General features: G+C 42.6%; 1 protein-coding gene across 2 annotated transcripts in view; it reads left to right on the top strand.

The window, feature by feature from the left end:
- FARSB (phenylalanyl-tRNA synthetase subunit beta) overlaps nt 1-17,230 on the top strand; it is a 72,563-nt gene extending 55,333 nt beyond the window's left edge. For both annotated transcript variants that reach the window (XM_046018876.1, XM_046018877.1), the window contains one exon: nt 16,951-17,230. In XM_046018876.1, the coding sequence (XP_045874832.1) occupies nt 16,951-17,102 (152 nt within the window). In that variant the 3' untranslated portion in view covers nt 17,103-17,230. The remainder of the gene's footprint in view (nt 1-16,950) is intronic.
- The last annotated feature ends 3,054 nt before the right edge of the window (nt 17,231-20,284 follow it).

Raw genomic sequence — 20,284 nt, 5'->3', positions numbered from 1 at the left:
TTTTGAATTAGAAACTTTCTTTTTCTCAAAGCCATGCACAGAAGCTCTTGGAGTCAGACATGAACATCGTCCTTAAGGCAGCTGACAGCAGCCTCTACGCGTGTGCGGGCCACCCTTGCACATGGCTTCATGAGCTGTGGCAAGTTTTCAGGCACAGAATCACAGCCGTCTGTCGCCGTGGTTTTGTCGTACTGACTGGTCTTGTGTACACTTGCTTTCTCTCCCATGCCAGTGCTGCTCCTTTGATGGCCAGGACAACCCAGTGAGAGGAACTGAATACTGAGGAGTAAGATGGTTGAGTTGGGTTCGGCTTTGGAGGGCCACAAACCATTGTAATTTATAAGATTTCTTCACCCCTCCGTTTCTGCCCCCAAGACCTAGTATTGAGCCTGGCGCGGTGAATGTGTGCGTTCTTCGGAGTTGCTGCAATCCAGCTGTTTGTAGTGGGCAAAAGTCTTTGCTGCCTCCTCCTCTCTTCCCCGCTTCCAAGCTAGAACCTGGCTTCTGCTATTCTGTGGAAAGGGTCTTGGCCCAAATACAAAGAAGTTCATTTTTAGCTTATTTCAAGTGCCCAGATACTGAGAGTTAGAGGATTTGGGGGGTAACTTTGACGATTCCATTTTCATCTCACATATAAGACGGCTTTACCTTCCTCAGGTTATAGCCAGTTTGCACTTTGGTCCGACTTCAGTGGCAGCTGGTTTTGGCACGTGGGTGTGCTGCCGTGTGTTGGTCATGAACACCGTCTGGTGAATTCCTAGGGAAGGATGCATTCTGGTCGACTAATCTCAGCCCTCTGAGTGGCCAATCCAGAAGGTTAAAAGGATGGATGGATGTGTGGATAGAAGAGTAGCGGGACACACTGAAGGAACCCCTAGATGGGGTTAATGTGGAGGAGTCTGCGGAACACGTGGGTGTTCAGAATAAAGGCCTATTTCCCCAGAGCACTCAACTCTGCCTTTGATACAAAATTCTGTGTTCTTCAAGCCATTGGTATTCAGAGTTTTCTTTTCTCAAGGATAGAACCAATACTGACTTACAAGTTATAGTTTAATTTCTACCTACCTGAACTCCTTGGGAGAATTGAGTGCTGTCCCGCTCTAAGGTTCATGTGGACTTCTAAGTCATCTTAAAATTCTTAGTAAAATCATTTATTCTTTCTCTCAGTTGTTGTATCCCTTTATTTCTGACTTTTGAGCACAGTTTCGATGGCTCCCTCTCCTGTCCACATATGGAGTGTTCAGTCCAGGCACCTTCATGGATATTCCTCTCGTGGACGCACTTATGCCTTGTTGGTAATCACTGGCATTTCGTTCCAGTGTGCGTTTTTACAGCTCATGAAGACCTGGGCCATTCCCAGGGAATGTGTTGTGTAGGAGTGGCTTTTACAGCATCTTTTGGGCTGCTGTGAAACAACAAACCATTTGTATATATACTTCCAAGTAAGACGTCCCTGTTTAAAAAAGAGGTTTGAAACCCACTGTGATAGAGAAGCAGGAGGTTCATGAATGCTGTATTGACGATGGTTAGATATTCTCACTCTTTTTTTTTTTTTTTTTTGAAGATTTTATTTATGTATTTGACAGAGGCAGAGAGAGAGGAAGGGAAGCAAGTTCCCTGCCTAGCAGAGAGCCCGATGTGGGGCTCCATCCCAGGACCCTCGGATCACGACCTGAGCCAAAGGCAGAGGCTCTAACCCACTGAGCCACCCAGGTGCCCCAGATATTCTCACTCTTGACAACATAGTTTCACTTGCTGTTCTTTTCCATGCCCTGGTTAAGAGTATCTAAGATTTTAGTAACAATAGGCCTCCTGTCACATGGAGTGGCACATTTTGAGTGTGTGAACGATTGCTGTGAATCCAGCTACATAAGTCAGCAGTGAGATGCCAGGACTTGGGTGCCCTCCAGTTCTAGGTGCTCAGGAAGACCAGGTACCTAACGGTGTCTTACACTTTTGGGTACTGGAAATTAAGGGTATTTTTCATTAACACTGACTTAAAAGGGAAAGTCTTCCAAAACATAGATTGAGCTTATATTTCTTAAGTTCTTTGATAATTTGAAGAGTTAATGATAGGAGTTAATATAATATGGCAGTCACTTTTTAGTCTGATAAACTCAAATTACTCAACACAATTAGTCACTTAAAATAATGTGTGATATCTAATATTTTGTCAGGGTAAGGGAACAAAGTGAAATAAGGTGTTGCATTTCCCACAACAGGAAATATTATGATAGAGAACAAAACATGTTTGCATATATTTAGATAGGATGTTTCCTTCTTAAGATCTGTCCAACCATCAGTCCATCTACCCATTGGAGTGACCCTGAAAAGAGTTATTGTTTTAAGATTTAGTTATTTTTGGAGTGAGCGTGTTAGTGCATTCCTCAATTTTTGGGTTGTCCACGGTTTTCTCACTATTAGATTCAGGTTAGGCATCTTTGGAGAAATGCAGAAATGCTGCTGTCTTCTCAAGTGGCATCCAGTCTCCATTTCTTTCGGATCTGATGCTGTCCACTTTCATCATTAAGATGGTAGGTACTAGAGTATCCTGTAAAGTTACTCCTTCCATCATGTGGGAGAACTTGGAAATTATTTAAGTGTTCTGTTCCAAGTGTGTCTTCCTACTTATATCTGTATGGACTCATTATTTCTTATTCAGTATTTTAATCCATTATAACCATTTCTTGTGATGCTCACATTGTCCCCAGTTTGGCAAGTGAGTGTCCTTCAAGCTGGCTTCTGTGTCCTTTTTTTTTGTTTCCTTAAAGATTTTATTTATTTGACAGAGAGACAGCGAGAGAAGGAGCACAAGCAGGGGGAGAGGGAGAAGCAGGCTTCCCGCTGAGCGGGGATCATGACCTGAGCTGAAGGCAGATGCTTAATGACTGAGCAACCCAGGTGCCCCCTCTGTGTCCTTTTAACATGTTTCTGTTACTTACTACCCTTCCCTTGCTTTGGGCACAAGAAGATGTTCTCAGGCTTATCTGGAACTTTTCATTGCCCCATTTCTCCATCCTGATTCTATTTGTTAGGGAGTGGTGTAAAAGCCAAGATTTAGGGTGTGTTTATTGCTATTAGGGGTAAGATTTATTTGCATGCATATGTGCATGCACACACACATTTTCTTCCATTTGTAAGTATTGTGAAGACCGTAAGTCCACAACAGTTCCTCCGTTCCAGTGCAGACCTTCATGGTTCATTCCAGTTTTCTCTTGGTCCATATTTGTGTGTCTCTTGAGCAGAGAAGAACCTGGCTTCCGTTATTCCTAAGTTCTTTATTTACTTGAACAGTGCCCCTGTTTGTAACCTGACTCCATCTTTCCCCCTATAAACTTGCTCTCCTCATCACTCTGCCTCTTCAGTGTTGTCCCCTGCTTACCTGTGGATACCCTCCCCATCCCCTTAGGTTCTGATGCTCCTTGCTGAACTTTCTCTTTCCTGATCGGGGGGACACACGGTACCTAGGGTGGGGATTTCTGCCTGAAAAGTTCTGGAAGAGAAGGGAAAAGACTACGAGTCTTGAGAAACCTTTGTCAGGATGTTCTTTCTAAAATGAAGAAGGGGAAATGGTTGTATAGGGCATGGAGGAGGCTTTTTCTAAAGCTGGTGATAATACAGAAAACATTTCTGGGCTCATACGTATTTTCGATGGCAGACCTGGAAGCAGGTGTATCTCCAAGTGACCCTGGTTCCTTTTAGTGAGAAATCTAATTTAGATCGCCATCTGGGTGCTGAAGTTGCGCACTGCTACTGAAGAAGTTGTTTCTAGGACTTTGGTATATAGAGCTGAGGAAATCGGTTTTTTTGATGATGGTGGTGGTGGCTTTTTTTTTTTTTTCTCTTTTAAATGAGAAAACATTGAGTTCATATGGATATTTCCAATTTATATTTAGGATTAGAGGATTTTTACTTAATATACTTGGCTTTATATTTATAGCTCTTTCCTTTACATTGAAAATCTCAGTTCCTAATGAGCTTATGTTATTTGCTTACTGTACGTGTTTTTCTTTCTTTTTTTTTTTTATTATGTTAGTCACCATACAGTACTTCATTGGTTTTTTTTTTTTTTTTTAAAGATTTTATTTATTTATTTGACAGAGAGAGATCACAAGTAGGCAGAGAAGCAGGCAGAGAGAGAGAGAGGGAAGCAGGCTCCCTGCTGAGCAGAGAGCCCGATGCGGGACTTGATCCCAGGACCCTGAGATCATGACCTGAGCCGAAGGCAGCGGCTTAACCCACTGAGCCACCCAGGTGCCCCACTTCATTGGTTTTTAATGTAGTGTTCCATGATTCATTGTTTATAACACCCAGTGTTCATTACAACATGTGCCCTCCTTAATACCCATCACCGGGCTAACCCAGCCCTCCACCCCCTCCCCTCTGAAACCCTCAGTTTGTTTCCCAGAGTCTATAGTTTCTCATGGGTTGTCACCTCTCTGATTTCCCTCCCTTTATTTTTCACTTCCTCCTTCTTATGTCCTCCATGTTATTCCTTATGTTCCACATATAAGTGAAACCATATGATAATTGTCTTTCTCTGCTTGACTCATTATACTTAGCATAATCCCCTCCAGTTCCATCCATGTCAAGGCAAATGGTAGATATTCATCCTGATGGCTGAGTAATACTCCATTGTATATATAGACCACATCTTTACTCATTCATCTGTTGAAGGGCATCTCGGCTCTTTCCACAGTTTGGCTATTGTGGACACTGCTGCTATGAACATTGGGGTGCATGCGCCCCTTCTTATCACTACATCTGTATCTTTAGGGTAAATACCTAGTAGTGCAGTTCCTGGGTCATTGGGTAGTTCTATTTTTAACTTTTTGAGGAACTTCCATACTATTTCCAAAGTGGCTGTACCAACTTCAATTCCCACCAGCAGTATAAGAGGGTTCCCCTTTCTCCACATCCTCTCCAACGTTTGTTGTTTCTTGCCTTATGAATTTTTGCCATTCCGACTAGTATAAGGTGGTATCTCAGTGTGGTTTTGATTTGAATTTCCCTGATGGCTAATGAGGATGAACATTTTTTCATGTGTCTGTTTGTATGTCATCTTTGGAGAAGTGTCTGTTAATGTCTTCTGCCTATTTTTTGACTTATTTGTTTTTTGGGTGTTTTCACACTATGTTTTTTAAAATGAATCAGTATGATTATTACAATAATTTAAATGTTATCCTCAGTTTTCTTTGTACTTAAGACATAGCTTCCAAAATGAAGTGTATTTCAGGAACTCTAGCTTCCATTTCTATTCCCATCACACTGTTCCCTCACTGCCTGTATAGGTTATGATTTTTATTAGTTTTCAGTTACCTTTTATAGTTTTTTTAAAATGCGTGTATGTATTCTCCATGATTTTGACTCGGGAGTCGATACTTTACATAAGGTTCTTTCTGTACCTTGTTTTTTTACTTAGTCTACACCTGAAGCTCACTGCAGCCGCACAGGGAGGGAGATCTGCTGCTTTCTTTTTTCAGAGCACTGCTTTGGAGTGCCACAGTTGATTTGGCTAATTCCCTGGGGATGGACATAATTAGGGTCTTTCCAGTCTTTGCTGCTGCAGATAATGCCACAATGACTAGCCCTGTGCATATGTTATCTGGTATTTTTGCTGGTGTTTCTTTGGGACAGATTGCTCGAAGTATGGGATTATTGGGACAAAGGATAAATTCATATGTTTGTTCGATACTGCCAAATACTCCTCCAGAAGGCTTGTGTTCTAGCATTGTACAAATCCAGCAGCACTGGGTGAGAGGACCTTTTTTGTCTGAACTGTGTTCACAGACTTGTCAGACTTCTCTATTTGGGGGACAGTCTTTCAGGAGGAAAATTGTATCTACTGTAGTTTTAATTGGCGCTCTCTTATGAGCAAGTAAACATATTTTTGTGTTTTAGGACATTTTTATTTCCTTTTCTGTGAACTGCCTGTTCATGTGTCTTATTTTTTCTTTAGGTATGTTGGTCTTTTTCTTCTCTGCTTAAAATTTTTTTATGCGTTTAGGGATATTAACCCTTTGTGATGTATATCACACCTTTATAAGTTCTTAAATTATCCTTTTTTTGTTTTGGTTTTTGCTGTGTAGATTTTTATGTAATAAAATTTGCTTTTTCCGTATTGCTTCTGGATTTTGAGTCCTAAAGTTTCTTCTACTCCATGATGAAGGAGGAATTCCCCGTGCTTCCTCTAGTGCTTGTTTCATTATTTTACTTCCACACCTCTTAACCTATTTGTAATTTATCCTGAGTACCTTTGAGGAATAGATCCAGTTTTTTCTTTTTCCATATTCTTTGGAGAGTTTGATACATGCTGTTTTCCAGTTACTGCTTGCTTGCTTGCTTGCTTGCTTCTTTTTTTTTAATGATACTGCTTAACTTCCTAAATGTAGGGTAAATGCTTTTTTGGAATCCATGAACGAAGAAGAGATCTGAACTTTTATCTTTGGTATCTTTAAAAGATAGAGTGATTTTTGGAAGTCCTCTGTTAGAGTAAACAGGTAAAGAAGAAAATACGAGGATATCTGAATGGGTCAGACTCTTTAAGGAAAAGAAAACTTCTATTGTTCCAACTCTTGGGAACTATTTTAAGAAATTGGCAAGCACAATCAGAATTGGCATGATAGTCTCCTTAATCAGCCCAGCCCTCTTAGTCCATTAGCAGTCTTTTCCAACATTAAATGTCTTGTTTATATGTAAAGGTAGGTAATTAGAAATTGAGGTGAGACCTTAATCATGTAATATATTGATAAGATGCAAAGGTATTCCAAAAGGAAACATCTATACCATAACTGGAGAGTTTATAAAAGCTTTAGTTGATGGTGTATTTATATGTTGGCCTTATTTTCTAACTGTTTGTATCAAAGGTAGAGGACTCTGTATATGGTCCCATCTGTCCTGGAGCTGGAGCAAATGTTGTTATCCATCATCCTTTCAGAGCACTTTGCAACTTAATAACCAGTTTCCCATCCAAGGACTTTGTTTAGAGTGATGTATTTGTGGGGTTGTTGGGTTTTGGTTTGGTTTGGTTTGGGTTTTTTGTTTCGCTCCTTTTAGAATAACAAAGTCATTCCACTAGATGCCAGCACCTTTTTCGCAGCCTGGGTTTTGCTCCCTCCTTGCTTAATTGAACCAAAGGTATAGTTTGATGTAGTAACTCCCATTGTTCGGTAGCTAATAGCTTACTGTCTGTTACGGTTTAGGAAATTAGAAGGTTGTTAAAAATCACTGACCAACATCTTTCCTTTTTTTAGCAAGCAAGACTCCGGGATCCTTAATAACCTATTGCTTGCTGATTTTTATTTATTTTTATTTTTTATTTTTAAAGATTTTATTTATTTGTCAGAGAGAGAGGGACCACAAGCAGGCAGAGTGGCAGGGAGAGGCAGAGAGAGAAGCAGGCTCCCCGCTGAGCAGAGAGCCTGATGCCAGGACCCTGGGATGATGACCTGAGCTGAAGACAGCGGCTTAACCCACTGAGCCACCCAGGCGCCCCTGCTTGCTGATTTTTAAATATCAACCCATAATCTGCTTTGTTTAAAGATGAGAAATGCATATTTTACTGTCACTTTGCAGCATTGGAGAAGCCAAACCAAATCATATGTTCATTAGATATCTGTCTTCTCCAGAGCTTCTTTCATCCACCAGCACCTTTTCTCTCTCCTTCCCAGATTTTATTTTGAGAGACTGCTTTCTGCCATTTAGCTTAGTCTTCTGTTATCATTGCAGGAATGCCACAGATCAACATTCACAGTGTTCCATGCTTTTAAACAAACGATAGAAGGACAAATTGACTTCGTCAAGGCCCCAGTCGAGAACTTGGATCTCGAGGAGTTAACTTTGCTTTACGCTGGTGTTGAATAGCTCTGGCCTCATCTTGACCTGTCTGAGAAAGCAGTGCTCACGTCACCAGGGTGACCGTAGCCACCGTCTCCTCCCTCCGGGAAACAACTCTGAGAACTGCAGGCACAGGCGAGGTGGGGGTCAGGAGTGGAATCTCCTTGCCCAGGGTTATTCTAGACCCGACAGGCCAGAGGTGAGGTGGCAGCTAGTGTTGGAGGACCCCTGGCCTCGCTCTGCTGCAGCCCTTGCAGGCCTTCTATGTCACGGGTATTCGTCCCACTCGCCCTCTTGCTCTTCCTTGTTTCCTTCTGTTCCCTGAAAAACATTTTCTTCTCACAAAAGGATCTGACTTCGGTTAAGTTGGTGCATATCAGTGTGAACATACAAGATGCTTTGATTTTTAGCTGGCTTTCTAATTATGAAGGAGGAGAAATATGGTCCCTTTATAACAATTTCAGGTATTAACACAAAGAATGGGGGCTCATGCGGTGGAATAGAAAAATCTCCCTGCCCTCTGAAACCGTGCCTTGGTGAGGGCCAAGCTCTTACGTGAAAAGCGCATATTCAGGAAGAGGTGGAAGGAGTACTGTGGGCCCACCACATTGCCCAGGATAATAGCAAATACGGGCAGTTGTTTCCTTGCCTTACTGTAAAGGAAAACCATGACTATAGCTTCAGGATTTTTATTTCTTCTGAGTTGATACTGAAGGCTATAAAAAGTAAGCAGTGGAGCAAGAATATCAGATAAAATGCTTTGCCCCGAACAGTTCCAGAATGTCCTGTTTCTACCGTAAGACCTGTTTTGATGTGTCTAACATTCGTCAGTAGCCGGTGTGTCTTATCAGTGCTGTTATCTCAACCACTGAACTTTGGCACTCACCTTCCAGAAAGTTTCTGATTATTCTCTTAACTCCTAAAGGCTCCTGGCTTGTTTGAATTACATTCTCTGAACAGAGACCTTCTCTTAAAAATTATTTTCCTCGGTTGCTTTGAAACATTTTGTTTTCACCCACCAGTAGAACTAAAAAAGGTAGTAGTTGGTACAATGCAAGGGAAAGTATTTCTTAATTGGTGTCACACAAGATGGGAGCAGCATAATCCTTATTAGTGTAAGTTTGTGGTTTGTTGCTACTACCATTGCTAGAAGTCTGTTGTTGAACACTTCGGTATATAATGAGCTAGACAAGGATTCAAATTTTTTTTTTTTTTTTTTAACTTGTGTGGTATTACTTTTGGCCAAGGGAAAGAAACCAAGAAAGAGCAAGAAGCAGTGTATATGGTAGAAGCCCTCTGTATAACAGTGGATAATTGGAAATGACTCCAACATAACATACTTTTAGAGTCTGGCAAAACTATGGCACATACAATGGAAATGTTAAAAATCTCTTTACATGTATGAATATAAACTAAGTTGAAATGCAGATCCCAAGATGGTAGAGACACCATTTAAAATGACAGGAAGAGTATGTTCTGTTAGACCCTAGGATGTGTGGTCAGCTGTGGTACAGTGAAAACAACCCTCGATGTTGCTTCTGGTGATTTAGGACTCAGTCCTCTTGTGGCAGCGTCTTCATCTCTCAAGTGGGAATGGTGGGGTCTGTCCGCCTGGACCACAGAGTTGTTGAGAGGCCGGTAGGCTTGGGACAGCATTTTGGAATAGCTCCTCTCCAGAGTAAACCCAGGGCAGATTTCAACTCTGCCCTTCAGAGAAGTCGCCCGGGAGACAAGAGTCTCTGCCCTGCTGCTGCCCGGCTCGGTGGTTTTCCTCGCCTCTTTGGTACCGTTTTCTCATCTCTGAAACAGAGCACGGACAGGGTCTTCAGAGCCCTCGCCAGTGTGCAGACCCTGTGGGAGTTTCTGTGCCTCTGCAGCAGGCTCTGCGGTGAGTTCGGACGGACCTGCCTTTCTTCCTTGCCTGTTTAGTTGGCGTCACTGTGGTGCTGACTGAGCTGCTCACGTTATTCTAGCTTTGTCTCGAGAATCTGGAGTTTATTCTTGAAGGGTGCCTGTGTTGTGTGAGATCAGAAAACGTAGTTCTCTTTTCCCTGGGGGTTTGTTCCATTTCGTCAATATTATGTTGTATTCATAATTTTACAGAGCGTACTTGGCATGTCCTAAGGTTAGAGGTTGTCAGGTTTTATTTTGTTTTGTTTTTCCCTCTCAAGTTTTGTTTATTTATTTTATTTTAAACCAGAAGAAGTTTGCAAACATGAAATGGACAGCTTGACTAAAAGTTTGAGAACATTATCCTGTAGGCCATCTGTGCCTCTGGGCCCCACACAAGGAGGCACCCCTGTCGGTGGCCACGGCACCTTCAGCGTGCTCTGTAGCCGATACTGTTGCTCGCCTTGGGCAGGTCTCCTAATCTCCTTGTGCTTCGCTTTTTCCCCATCTGTAGCTTGCTTGTCCTCAGGGGCTTGGCCAGGGCTGCACTGGGACTGAGGAGGCACTGCCTTTCCTGGGGATGGAAAGAGAGGAATAGAAGGCCAGGTACTCTGGCTTTAACAGTCTGTTTTCTTTCCTTTTTCTCCTGCATTCCCTACTTGTCAGCAGTAATCAAATTCTGCAACTAAAGCCCATCCATCATAATTACACATTGGAAGTTCTGTTTACTGCACTTTGGCCAAAGGTCTGAATTTGAATAGTAAGTTAACTGTGAAATTATAGATATAATCTTATTTACTCCATATTCCTATTTTTTCCCCAATTAGCCCTATAATAATCTGTTATTTCACTATAATTGTGGAGAAATTAATAAAGTCGTTTATATTTGGCTTGAGAAATTGTCTCCTTAAAGGATTTTATAGGTGAAAAACTAGAAAAGAACCATTTTATTGGCCCAGGAAGGCAGGTGATCCATACCTTTTATTTCTGAGACTGTTATTCTAAGACCGTCCTATGAGTGTTTAAGAAATGTGGCAATTTGGGGGAAATGATTTAGGGGGAAATGAAATGTCAGACAGTGGCATTATTTTAAAATAGGAGTTTCAAAACCAGTAGAGACAGGGCGCTTTTTAATCTGGAGTTAAAAATCGTTTGGTTTTATACAAGTAAATTTGAGACTGATTTAAAACTGTTATTGGATGGATCACATTTAAATTCTTCGAACATTGCTGACCACCTTCAGGTTTTTAAATATGAGTGTGTATGAGAGGCACATAAGATTAGACTTTAAAGTAGATCTTAAGAAATGTTAAGTGATATGCATGGAAATAAATGGCAAATTTCTCTATACAAAGTAAAACTGGGAAACTTCGGAGTTCAGATTCTAAAAACTCATCATAAGGTTGATTGTGGTGATTTATTTTAAAAGGTTCTTTATTGAAGACATTTCTCCTTTTTATTCGAAGACTAGAGAGTCTGGGCTCTGCTGATTACTTTTTAAGAATAAAGTCTCCAGGATCCAGTAGGGGTTTTGTCTGTCCTGTCTCGATAGGATGTTGCCATGAGCATAGGCGTCCTCCCCGGTCCCGTGCTGTGGGGTTAAGCAGTCACCCGGTCTCCTCATGTCCGGTTGCCTTCGCTTTAAGAGTTAATGATGTCTGCAGGTGTGTTGGGATTAGCACTGTAAAGTTGTGTAAGGGCTTTTTCTTTCTTTTGATCTTCTGAAAGGGATGAAAGATAGCCATTAAACTCAAGGGATTAGGTCCCTTCTCTTTAAAGACTTTAGGTACCATAAATATTTCACTTCAGATGTAAGGTGAAGAATTGTATACATCTGAGGGAAAATGGGTGTTTTATATTACCAGTTGGAAATTATTCAGTCTCCACTTACAAATTAAGTGATCTTTGTAGAGATATTTTCTCCCAAACTGTAGTGGACTGAGATCAGGGGAAATAAATTATGCGGGCATATATCTCAGTTATTCTGATTGTTTTCTGTTCTATTCCTTCCTTTTTCTTTTTTATAAGTTAATATGTTGCCTACATCGTGCCTCCCCCTTGCCCCTTCGGTTCTCCCCACTTTGTATAACTCGCTGGTACGCTCAAAAACTCTTGCCTTGACAACTTGGAGAACAACCAGCCACGCTCCCATGTTCAGTTTAAGTGTGTGCCCAGTTTTTCTTTTGTTTGTTTGTTTTGAAGCCCTTTATTTTGTCCTTTCTCTTCCTTTAAACTGACGCTAGTCAGAAAAGGAAAGGGAGGTTGAGGTGCTGGCAGCAGAATCAGACAGTCGTGGTTACTCCATGCTCAGAGAGCTGGTGGGAAAGCGGGAGACACTTCCGATGTAGAGAAAGGAAACAGGGTTTGAGCCCTCTTCCACTCTGATCTGTGCCCCACTCTGTGCCCGTGTTCTGCTGGCTTCACTCAAGAATGGAACACTGGGGATTTTTTGTCCTTTGTGTTTTTCCTAGGATGGACTGTTGCACCATGGAACGGATTATTTTATATATATCTAATTGTATTTGGAATTAGGGACTTAGGACAGGTAGGCTTTGGTAGTGCCACCCCTAGGACCAGCCTGTCAAGTGATAATTCCTATTCTGTTACGCATATTACATCATCGGTCATTTAGAACGGATTTAAAGCACACTCAGTTGGCCCGCGGGCTCCTGTATCAATAGAATTAGGCGTTTTGTGTTTTGTCCTTGAGTTCAGAGTGTGTGTAGGTTATTTGTATTTAAGCCGACAGTGATGGTTTTTGTTTTTTGCTGTGACACATGAGATACACACTCAGTCCTTTCTCAGAGTTCCTTGCCCATTTTCATTTTGTTCTTACCTTTCTTTGGAGAAAATCGGGGTGATGAAGGCAGTTAACAGAATATAGATTTGAATCCCGAAGCATGTCTTAGTGATGTGAAGAGAGGGAAAAATAAAATTGTGAGTAAGATGGTTATTAGAAATGGCGAACTTAAGTACCAGATGAATTGGTTGAATATAGCCAGTGGCAGGGGTTGAAGATTAAGGCATTAAGGGCCTCATGCTTGATAACCTGTCCCACGTTCGGATTAGGGGTCTGCTCAGTTACCGCCCAAAACCTCTACTTCCGATGCTTCATAAAATTATAGGAATGACTCGTTGTGGAAAGCTTATCCAAACTTTGGGCCTATAATATGACTCTAAAAGAAAGACAGGGGAAAAAGAAACTGTGAAAGGTGTTTGGCAACGAGTAAGAGTGGGAGCTCACAAACTCTTTGAAGGTCAATTAGCCAGAAAATGTGCTAAAGACTGGGTGCTGGGCTGCGTTACTGGCCGAGAATTACCCCCAAGGTCCTCAAAGTGGTCCTGCCGCTTGAGCACAGAGAGACAATTACAGACCTCGAGGAGATGCTACAAAAGCTTTAATTAAGGGACTTACCTACACCCCACTAAGTTTTGGAAATTAAATTCTTGCTTGTGCTTAACTGATGTTTCTTTTGTCTGGGCTTCCACATGGATTTCAGCAAGAGAGCACTATTTTCCCCCCGGGTCTGTTTTATGTTGGAGGCTGTTTCACTGTGATGGATACCAGCAAAGCGGAACGCTTAATCCGTGTCAGGAACCAGGTGGAAAAGTGGACTGAGGGGCTTTGTGCCGTGGAGTGTTTGGGGCACAGGTTGAAAATTGGAGTGTTTACAGCAAACCAGGAACTCTGTTTGGGCTTAGATACCTGAAGAGTAGGCAACTGTATTTTTTAGAATTTGAGTTTTAAATTTCCTATTCATAGGACAACATGGTTTTCCTTGAATTGACAACTTTGTCTCTGGACCCAGCAGGCTGCTCTTTCTTCAGAGGCACCTGTTTAGTTTTTGTTGAGGGGGTTCGAGTGGCCTCTGACTGCCGTCCGGGTGCAGTTTTTCACAAGCCCAGACTCAGACTGTGGCTCTATTTGGATGTAACGTCTTCTGGAAAGGCTGGTTTAAGTTGCCTCCTGTCCCAGCTCTAGGGTGGTAAGATCCATCCATCCACCTGAGTTACTGAGCACAACCACAATGCTGCTGATGGGAGATGCCTTTGTCTTTGAACTTGGGCCGAATTGCTGCCTTAGCCGGTGTGTGCCCTTGTTTCGGTAGTGAAGCAGTGCTCTCCTGACTGCCTTCTTTGGAGCGGTTCCTTTCTGCTGCAGAGTTTGGTTGCAACCACTCAGTCTTGTATTTTCTTTCAGGATTTCTAGTCCACACCCATCAGTCAAGTCCCTTTTGTGTGCCTCTCAGCTTGTGCATGGGAAGAAAAAAATTGCAGCCTTCCTCTAACTAAACAGAGAGGAAGCAAATCCTAAGGGCTTCCTGTCATCATCTGACCTTGTGAGAAATGAAAAATGGCAAGAAAATGATCATGGTCATCATAGGTTAAAATGTGCGGTTTTCAGCAAAGTTTATACAGAAATCCATTAGTGAATGTCATTATTACATGCGGGTAGGGAGGGGAGGATTAGCACTGGTTGAGAGGCCAGAGGACCCCCTCTGGCGCCCGCTCAGTTGGGAAGCAGCTCCTCTGCAGTGAAGGCCCTCCTGCAGGGGGGGCGGGGGGTGATTTGCGGTATGGTGGGGGCTCCGACAGATCTGTGTGCGGGGCGGAGAGCTGTTGATACTTAAATCAGGTAGAACACTCTCCTACTTGAGTATGTTTTAAATAATGCAAAATGCAGATTTCAGTTTTCTTTGCTTTCCTTCGGGAAGAGGGAAGATTGTATTTAGTAATAGGAACATTTTGTTTGACTGAGACCCGACTGGTTAATGAGCTAAAGCCAACTGTGGTCCAGACTTCTGGAGAAAGGGGCAGAGATGGCATTATCATGCCTGCTCACTGAAGAAGAACGTAACTGGATTTCGCTAAAAAGTGCTGATTCAAAAAGTTGTTTTATGAAGTAAAAATTCTAAGTTTTTATCGCTTAAGCTTTATTTTGCTAACATTGTTAGAACTAGCACATCTGGCTTAGATTCTAAAATAGTCTGGTTTTATGCTTCAGTTAAAATGAATCCAATCAAATTGGAATTTGTAGATAAAAAGGATTTTGATACACACTGAGGATTCTTAAACATGGCAAGGTTACCAGAGAAGACCTTAAGCTTCCTTTCTGGATGACCTTTAAAAATAGGCTGGTTTTGGTTTTTGTTGTTGTTGTTGTTTCTAGTTAACGAAGGGTGTTCCGCTATAGTTCTGTAAAAAAAGGGTGACGCATGGTGAAGTGAAGGTTCCCTGATTCTTGGTTACACTGCTTAGCATTAATGCTTTATATCAGCTTCACTTTTTTGTTGTTTGAAGATTTGGGCCAGGGAGAGGGGCAGAATTTTGTAAATTGGGTTTTTGTTTTGGTAGTGTTAAAATAGGCCATCTTGGGACACCTGGTGGCTCAGGTCATGATCCCAGGACCTTGGGATCGAGTCCCATATTGGCTCCCTGCTCAGCGGGGAGCCTGCTTCTCCCTCTCCCTCTCCTTGCTGCTCTCCCTGCTTGGGCTCTCTCCCTCTGTCTCAGACAAATAAACTCTTTAAAAATAAGTAGACCACCTTTATTAGTTTTAGTGCTATTCATATCTCACTAAGGCTCTACACTATCAGTCCAGTTGGGTTTCTGTGTTTTTTGAGTCCCCTCTCTGCCCCTGCCCCCAGATGTGGAGTAATGTGCAGGGCCATCTACTTCAAATGCAGTGCAGTGAACGTCTTGCTGTGATAAGACAGTGGGGCGGAATTGTTTAGTTTGAGGGATTATGGGGAACAGGCCACCTTCTGTTCCAGCCCAGGGTGCTTTGGGGGTTAAGAATGACAATTAAAAATGTTTTTCAGGAATATAAACACACATCCTCCTAGGCTGACTGCAAGGTAGGTGGAATTGTCCTGCGTCTTTTTTTTTTTTTTTTTTTTAAGATTTTATTTATTTATTTGACAGAGAGAGATAGAGGCAGGCAGAGAGAGTGAGAGGGAAGCAGGCTCCCTGCCGAGCAGAGAGCCCGATGTGGGACTCGATCCCAGGACCCTGAGATCATGACCTGAGCCGAAGGCAGCGGCTTAAACCACTGAGCCACCCAGGCGCCCCTGTCCTGCGTCTTTACCGTGTGGCTGGTACTGACGACTTGTTAGCAGCATGCCCTCCCTCACTAGTGCGGTATTTCTTCATCCTGCTGACCTTGGAGCCATTAGTAGAGACTCAGCAGTTTATTCTTTCATAAATAATGCACTCACTCTGAAATGGCAGGCTGCAGGCTTGTGGCCCAGCCCTGCTGGGTATTTTTAGTTCATGCCGGTAAACGTTTTGGTTGAATCAGTCGGGAGCTATGGGCCTGATCCCTTTTCAAGTTGGTGGCAAGTGAAATGAGTCAGCTTTTTTTGAATCTTGAGTAGGGCACGGGCATTGAAGCATTGTGAACTCTTGCGGCCCTCGTCAGTTAGTGAGCATGGAGTGGGCCCGGATGGTTGCTTGTTTTTAGCTGTTTGGACCTCCATAACAGTTCCTGGTTCGCTGAGCCCTAGCCCTGTGCATTGATACCCAGAAGAAGAGAGCACTTCCCACCTGTCTTAAGTAACTCGGGGCTCACCCCAGACTGGTTCGGTGCTCACCTTTGCTGTGGTTTTACAGAAGGTGCTCTAAAACTACTGAGAAAGTTCTTTCTCTAGCAGGAATGTGGGTTGCATTCTGGTAGCAAAGCTTGAGCCTGCCAGCGACCATGCAGCTTGTTTCTCTGTGTAATAAGGTAGAAAAGTGAGTTTTGAATCGTAAATGGATTCAGCGTGAATTTTTTAATCCAGCAGGTAGGACTATGGACAAACCTGTTTCAAAACAGGTTCTTCCCATGCAAGGTCATCAGTTTTACATTTCCTTTCTCCCTTTTGTCCTTCCTCCCTGTGGGAGCTCGAGGACTTCTCTAGCTGTGCTCCTCTAGCCTCTTTGTCTTGATCCTGCCTTCCTGAATCCCCATGATTAAAACAAACAAACAAATGAAAAAACCCACAAAAACAAAAACCCATGCAGGGCCCTGACTTTCATATTTGCCCTTAACCTTTTCCTTATAAGAATTTCTTGCTGTAATACCAAATATTTCAAGATTAGAAAGTATGAGGATGGTACTTTTATTTCCTAGCCAGTGGTTTAAAGAATTTACTTTTCCAGCAGCCTAATGAAAAACTTAAGTGTTAAATGTCTGTTGACGCTTTTGCCAGGAGAAATGTTGATTTCTGTCCTCTTTTTCAGGCCCTGCTTTCTTCCCTGGGAGATGCGCGGAGATCTTTTCCAGGGGTCAGAGCATCGGGAAGCTTGGGGTCCTTCATCCTGACGTCATCACCAAATTTGAGCTGACCATGCCCTGTTCCTCCCTGGAAATCAATATTGAGCCATTTTTGTGAAGATGGGTCTCTGCTGTGTGACTCTCTCCCTGAGTGTCCCCTTCTCCTTCCCTGGTGTCCTGTAGCCATCCCCACAGGGACTATCCATTTACACTTTAATGTTTAATAAAGTAGAAAGTGATTCTGGCTCTGTGGATAAATGCCGCCCACTCCTTCGTTAGGCCAGCTTGCATGAACACGGTGTCCGTGAAGCTCCATGGTTAGGAAAAGCCCAGAAGAGCACGGGATGTGAGGCTTATGGATGAAACAGCAGGATAGCGGATTTGGTAGCAGAGCGCACGAGTAGGAGAGAATGGAAGATTTCCAGTCAGTGCTCACATTTGACATTCAGCATTGGGAAACAGCATTTTTAGGAGACCATTAGGAAGCAGTGACAATCTAGCAGTTAGTCTTACAGCCATTGAAGTTATTTTAAAGTGAAAAAAATGTCGCAAGTATTTGAAATATTTGAATGTGCAGAGGTGTTTTCACTCCCTGATATCCCGAGACCGAGCACCTGCTGCATAGCTGTGTTCTGCCGACCGAGTTCAACATGGGGACAGCAGTGCAGCGGGAACATCGGGCAACAGTGAACAATTACTTTTGCCCTAGGCCATACATTTCCCTGTAATCAGTGTTACAAAATCGTGACGTTAAATATTTAATTGAGCAACTAGGTTCTGTCTTATTTTAAAGGGAAGTATTGGATCTCCTCTGAAGCTAATTTTCTATCAGTCCTTCTTGTCTTGCCTTCTGATATACTTTTATACTTTGGTTAGACTCTTCCAGTAGATACTGAGAGTGAAAGAAGCTAGTCTAATGTTTAAGTTCTTAGTTACTGTTAGGATGACAGGAAACACAAAATGTAAAACCTTAAGTTCCAGTAGAAATAGCTAACGGAGTGAGGAAGGGTTATGTTTATGGAGCTCTGCTGAGCTCCTATGAGGAACCCCACCCCATTACTGCCTTGAGTCAGGGCAGCAGCGTCCAACCTAGCAAGATCTGTGAACATACAGACTATCCTGTTCTTTCCTGAATCTGTTGTAGGCAGAACCTAACAGCATTTAAAGGAAGTGAGATATGCTCACAAAAAAAAACCTCAAAAGGTTTGTATTCAGCAACTTAAAGATTCCAACAGCTATTTCCCCAAAGAAGATACAGGAAATAAGCATTTGAAAAGACGCTCACTGTCATTAATCATCAAGGACATGCAGATAGAATCCACAATACAAATTGAAATGGCTAAAATTTGAGAGACTGGTTCATACCCAGTATCTGTGAGACCAGGGCATGGGACCTCCGTGCCCCTCTGGTGGGAACAGAAGAAAGTTATTTATAGTAGTACCACCCAAATGTTCATTAGTGCTGAGTGGATAAATTCTACTACATCTATATTATGAGTATTTCTTGGTAATAAAAAGGAACTACTGGGTTCCTGGGTGGTTCAGTCAGTTAAGCGTCCAACTCTTGATTTCGGCTCAGGTGATGATCTTATGGTCATGAGATCGAGCCCCATGTCAGGTTCTGTGCTATGCATGGAGCCTACTTAATTCTCTTCTCCCCCTCCACTGCTGAAAGAAGGGGAGGGGGGGATGAACTACTGAAGAATATGAATGGTTCCCAAGGCATGTTCAGCAAAAGAAACCAGACCCAAGACTACCTGTGATTCCACATATATAAAATTCTAGAAAAGTCAGACGCAGTTTGGTTGGCTAGAGCTCATGGAAGGGAAGGGACTGGAAAGGGTACAGAGGAAGCCCTTGGGATGATGGAAAGAAGCTATTCCCTAATACTTTCATACAACAGATATATGCATAGGATAAAAGAGCATGAATTTTAGAATTGGTATGTCTGCTCAGAGTGGCTTACTGGTCCGCTGCTATTAAGGAGATACTTTCCCCCCAGTTTCAGGTTCGCTGTGGGTAGTCCTGGTTTGTGGGCCACGTGATCTCCATTGTTGAAGTAAGTGGGGCCATTTGCTCTGTTAGCAGCCAGACGCCTGGGTGTATTTTGGTTGGTCAGAAATTACTTCTAATGAAAACCCACTCATCCCTGATTGTCGATCCCAGAATGAAAGGGGAAAGATCAACTCCATCCATCATGGGGAAGTTTCTGCCCTCTGAAGCAGGAAACCCTAAGAAGAAACACCACTTCCAGTACATGAGAAGAGATGAACCTCCAGTTTGGGCCTTGAGGTTCCACAGGAAGATCAGGTTACACTTGTCCCAGCGGGGACGTTTGGACTGGAGGTGGGCTCTGCCAAAACCTTTGCTGGAGAAGACACACGCCTTCTTAGGAAAAACTGGGAGCCTGAGTATCAAGAGGGAAATTAGATAGAATTGGTGTCTTGCACTAGCTTACAGAGAGCCTGATGTTCCTGCGTCACTCTTCGGTTTACAAAGTATTTTCACATGTGATCTCATTTCAGCATTATTATTATTTTTTTTTTTTAACAATCAGGAGGTAGTCGGAAATAGGAATTCTCGCTGATTGATGAGATGAGAATCTTAGCCCTCAGAGAGATTAATGTGCCCCAAAGTCCCATGGGTAATAAGTGGTATTGGACGATGAGTACAGATTCCGTAGATCACAGGGTTTTGTGTCATTCTCCTACTTTTCCAAAATGTTGAAATTTGAGTTTTCTTTATAAAAAAAGTACTGAAAAACACAAAGTTAAAAATCTTAACTACTTTAGGAAATTGTACAAAGTAAAACCTTCCCAAGCTAATCTACCCTTCCTCCCCCAATCTCCTACTAAAGTAACTAACCCGTTAATAGTTCAGCTTGTGCTCTGACATTTTTCTTAGTTTAGACCGTCACACCCCCTCTCCCCCTGACACACACACACACACACACACACACACACACAGAGGCTCTTGGTTTTTGGGTCATACACTACTGATTTGCAACACGTTTTGATTTCTCTTTTACATGGTATGTCTCACAACATTTCACTTAGCAGGTCCCATTTTACTAGGTCAGTACCTCTAGACCTAGTTCCTCGTTTTAAATGATGCACCACTGTATGGCTGTCCATAATTTGTTCAGCTTTTCCTCTGTTGACAGTCTCTTGTTTCCAACTCTGTAATTATAGTGACCAATGGACTTCCATATGCCTCCCCCTAAACCAGCACTAGCTTGGAGGCCACAAAACCCCAGGCCTACTGGCTACATAAACCTCCACATTTGGTGTCTGGCAGACA

This window comes from Meles meles, chromosome 9 (assembly GCF_922984935.1).
Source record: "Meles meles chromosome 9, mMelMel3.1 paternal haplotype, whole genome shotgun sequence".
Taxonomy (NCBI): Eukaryota; Metazoa; Chordata; class Mammalia; order Carnivora; family Mustelidae; genus Meles; species Meles meles.
Note: the sequence above shows the minus strand (reverse complement) of the source record. Positions and strands in the feature narration are given on the sequence as shown.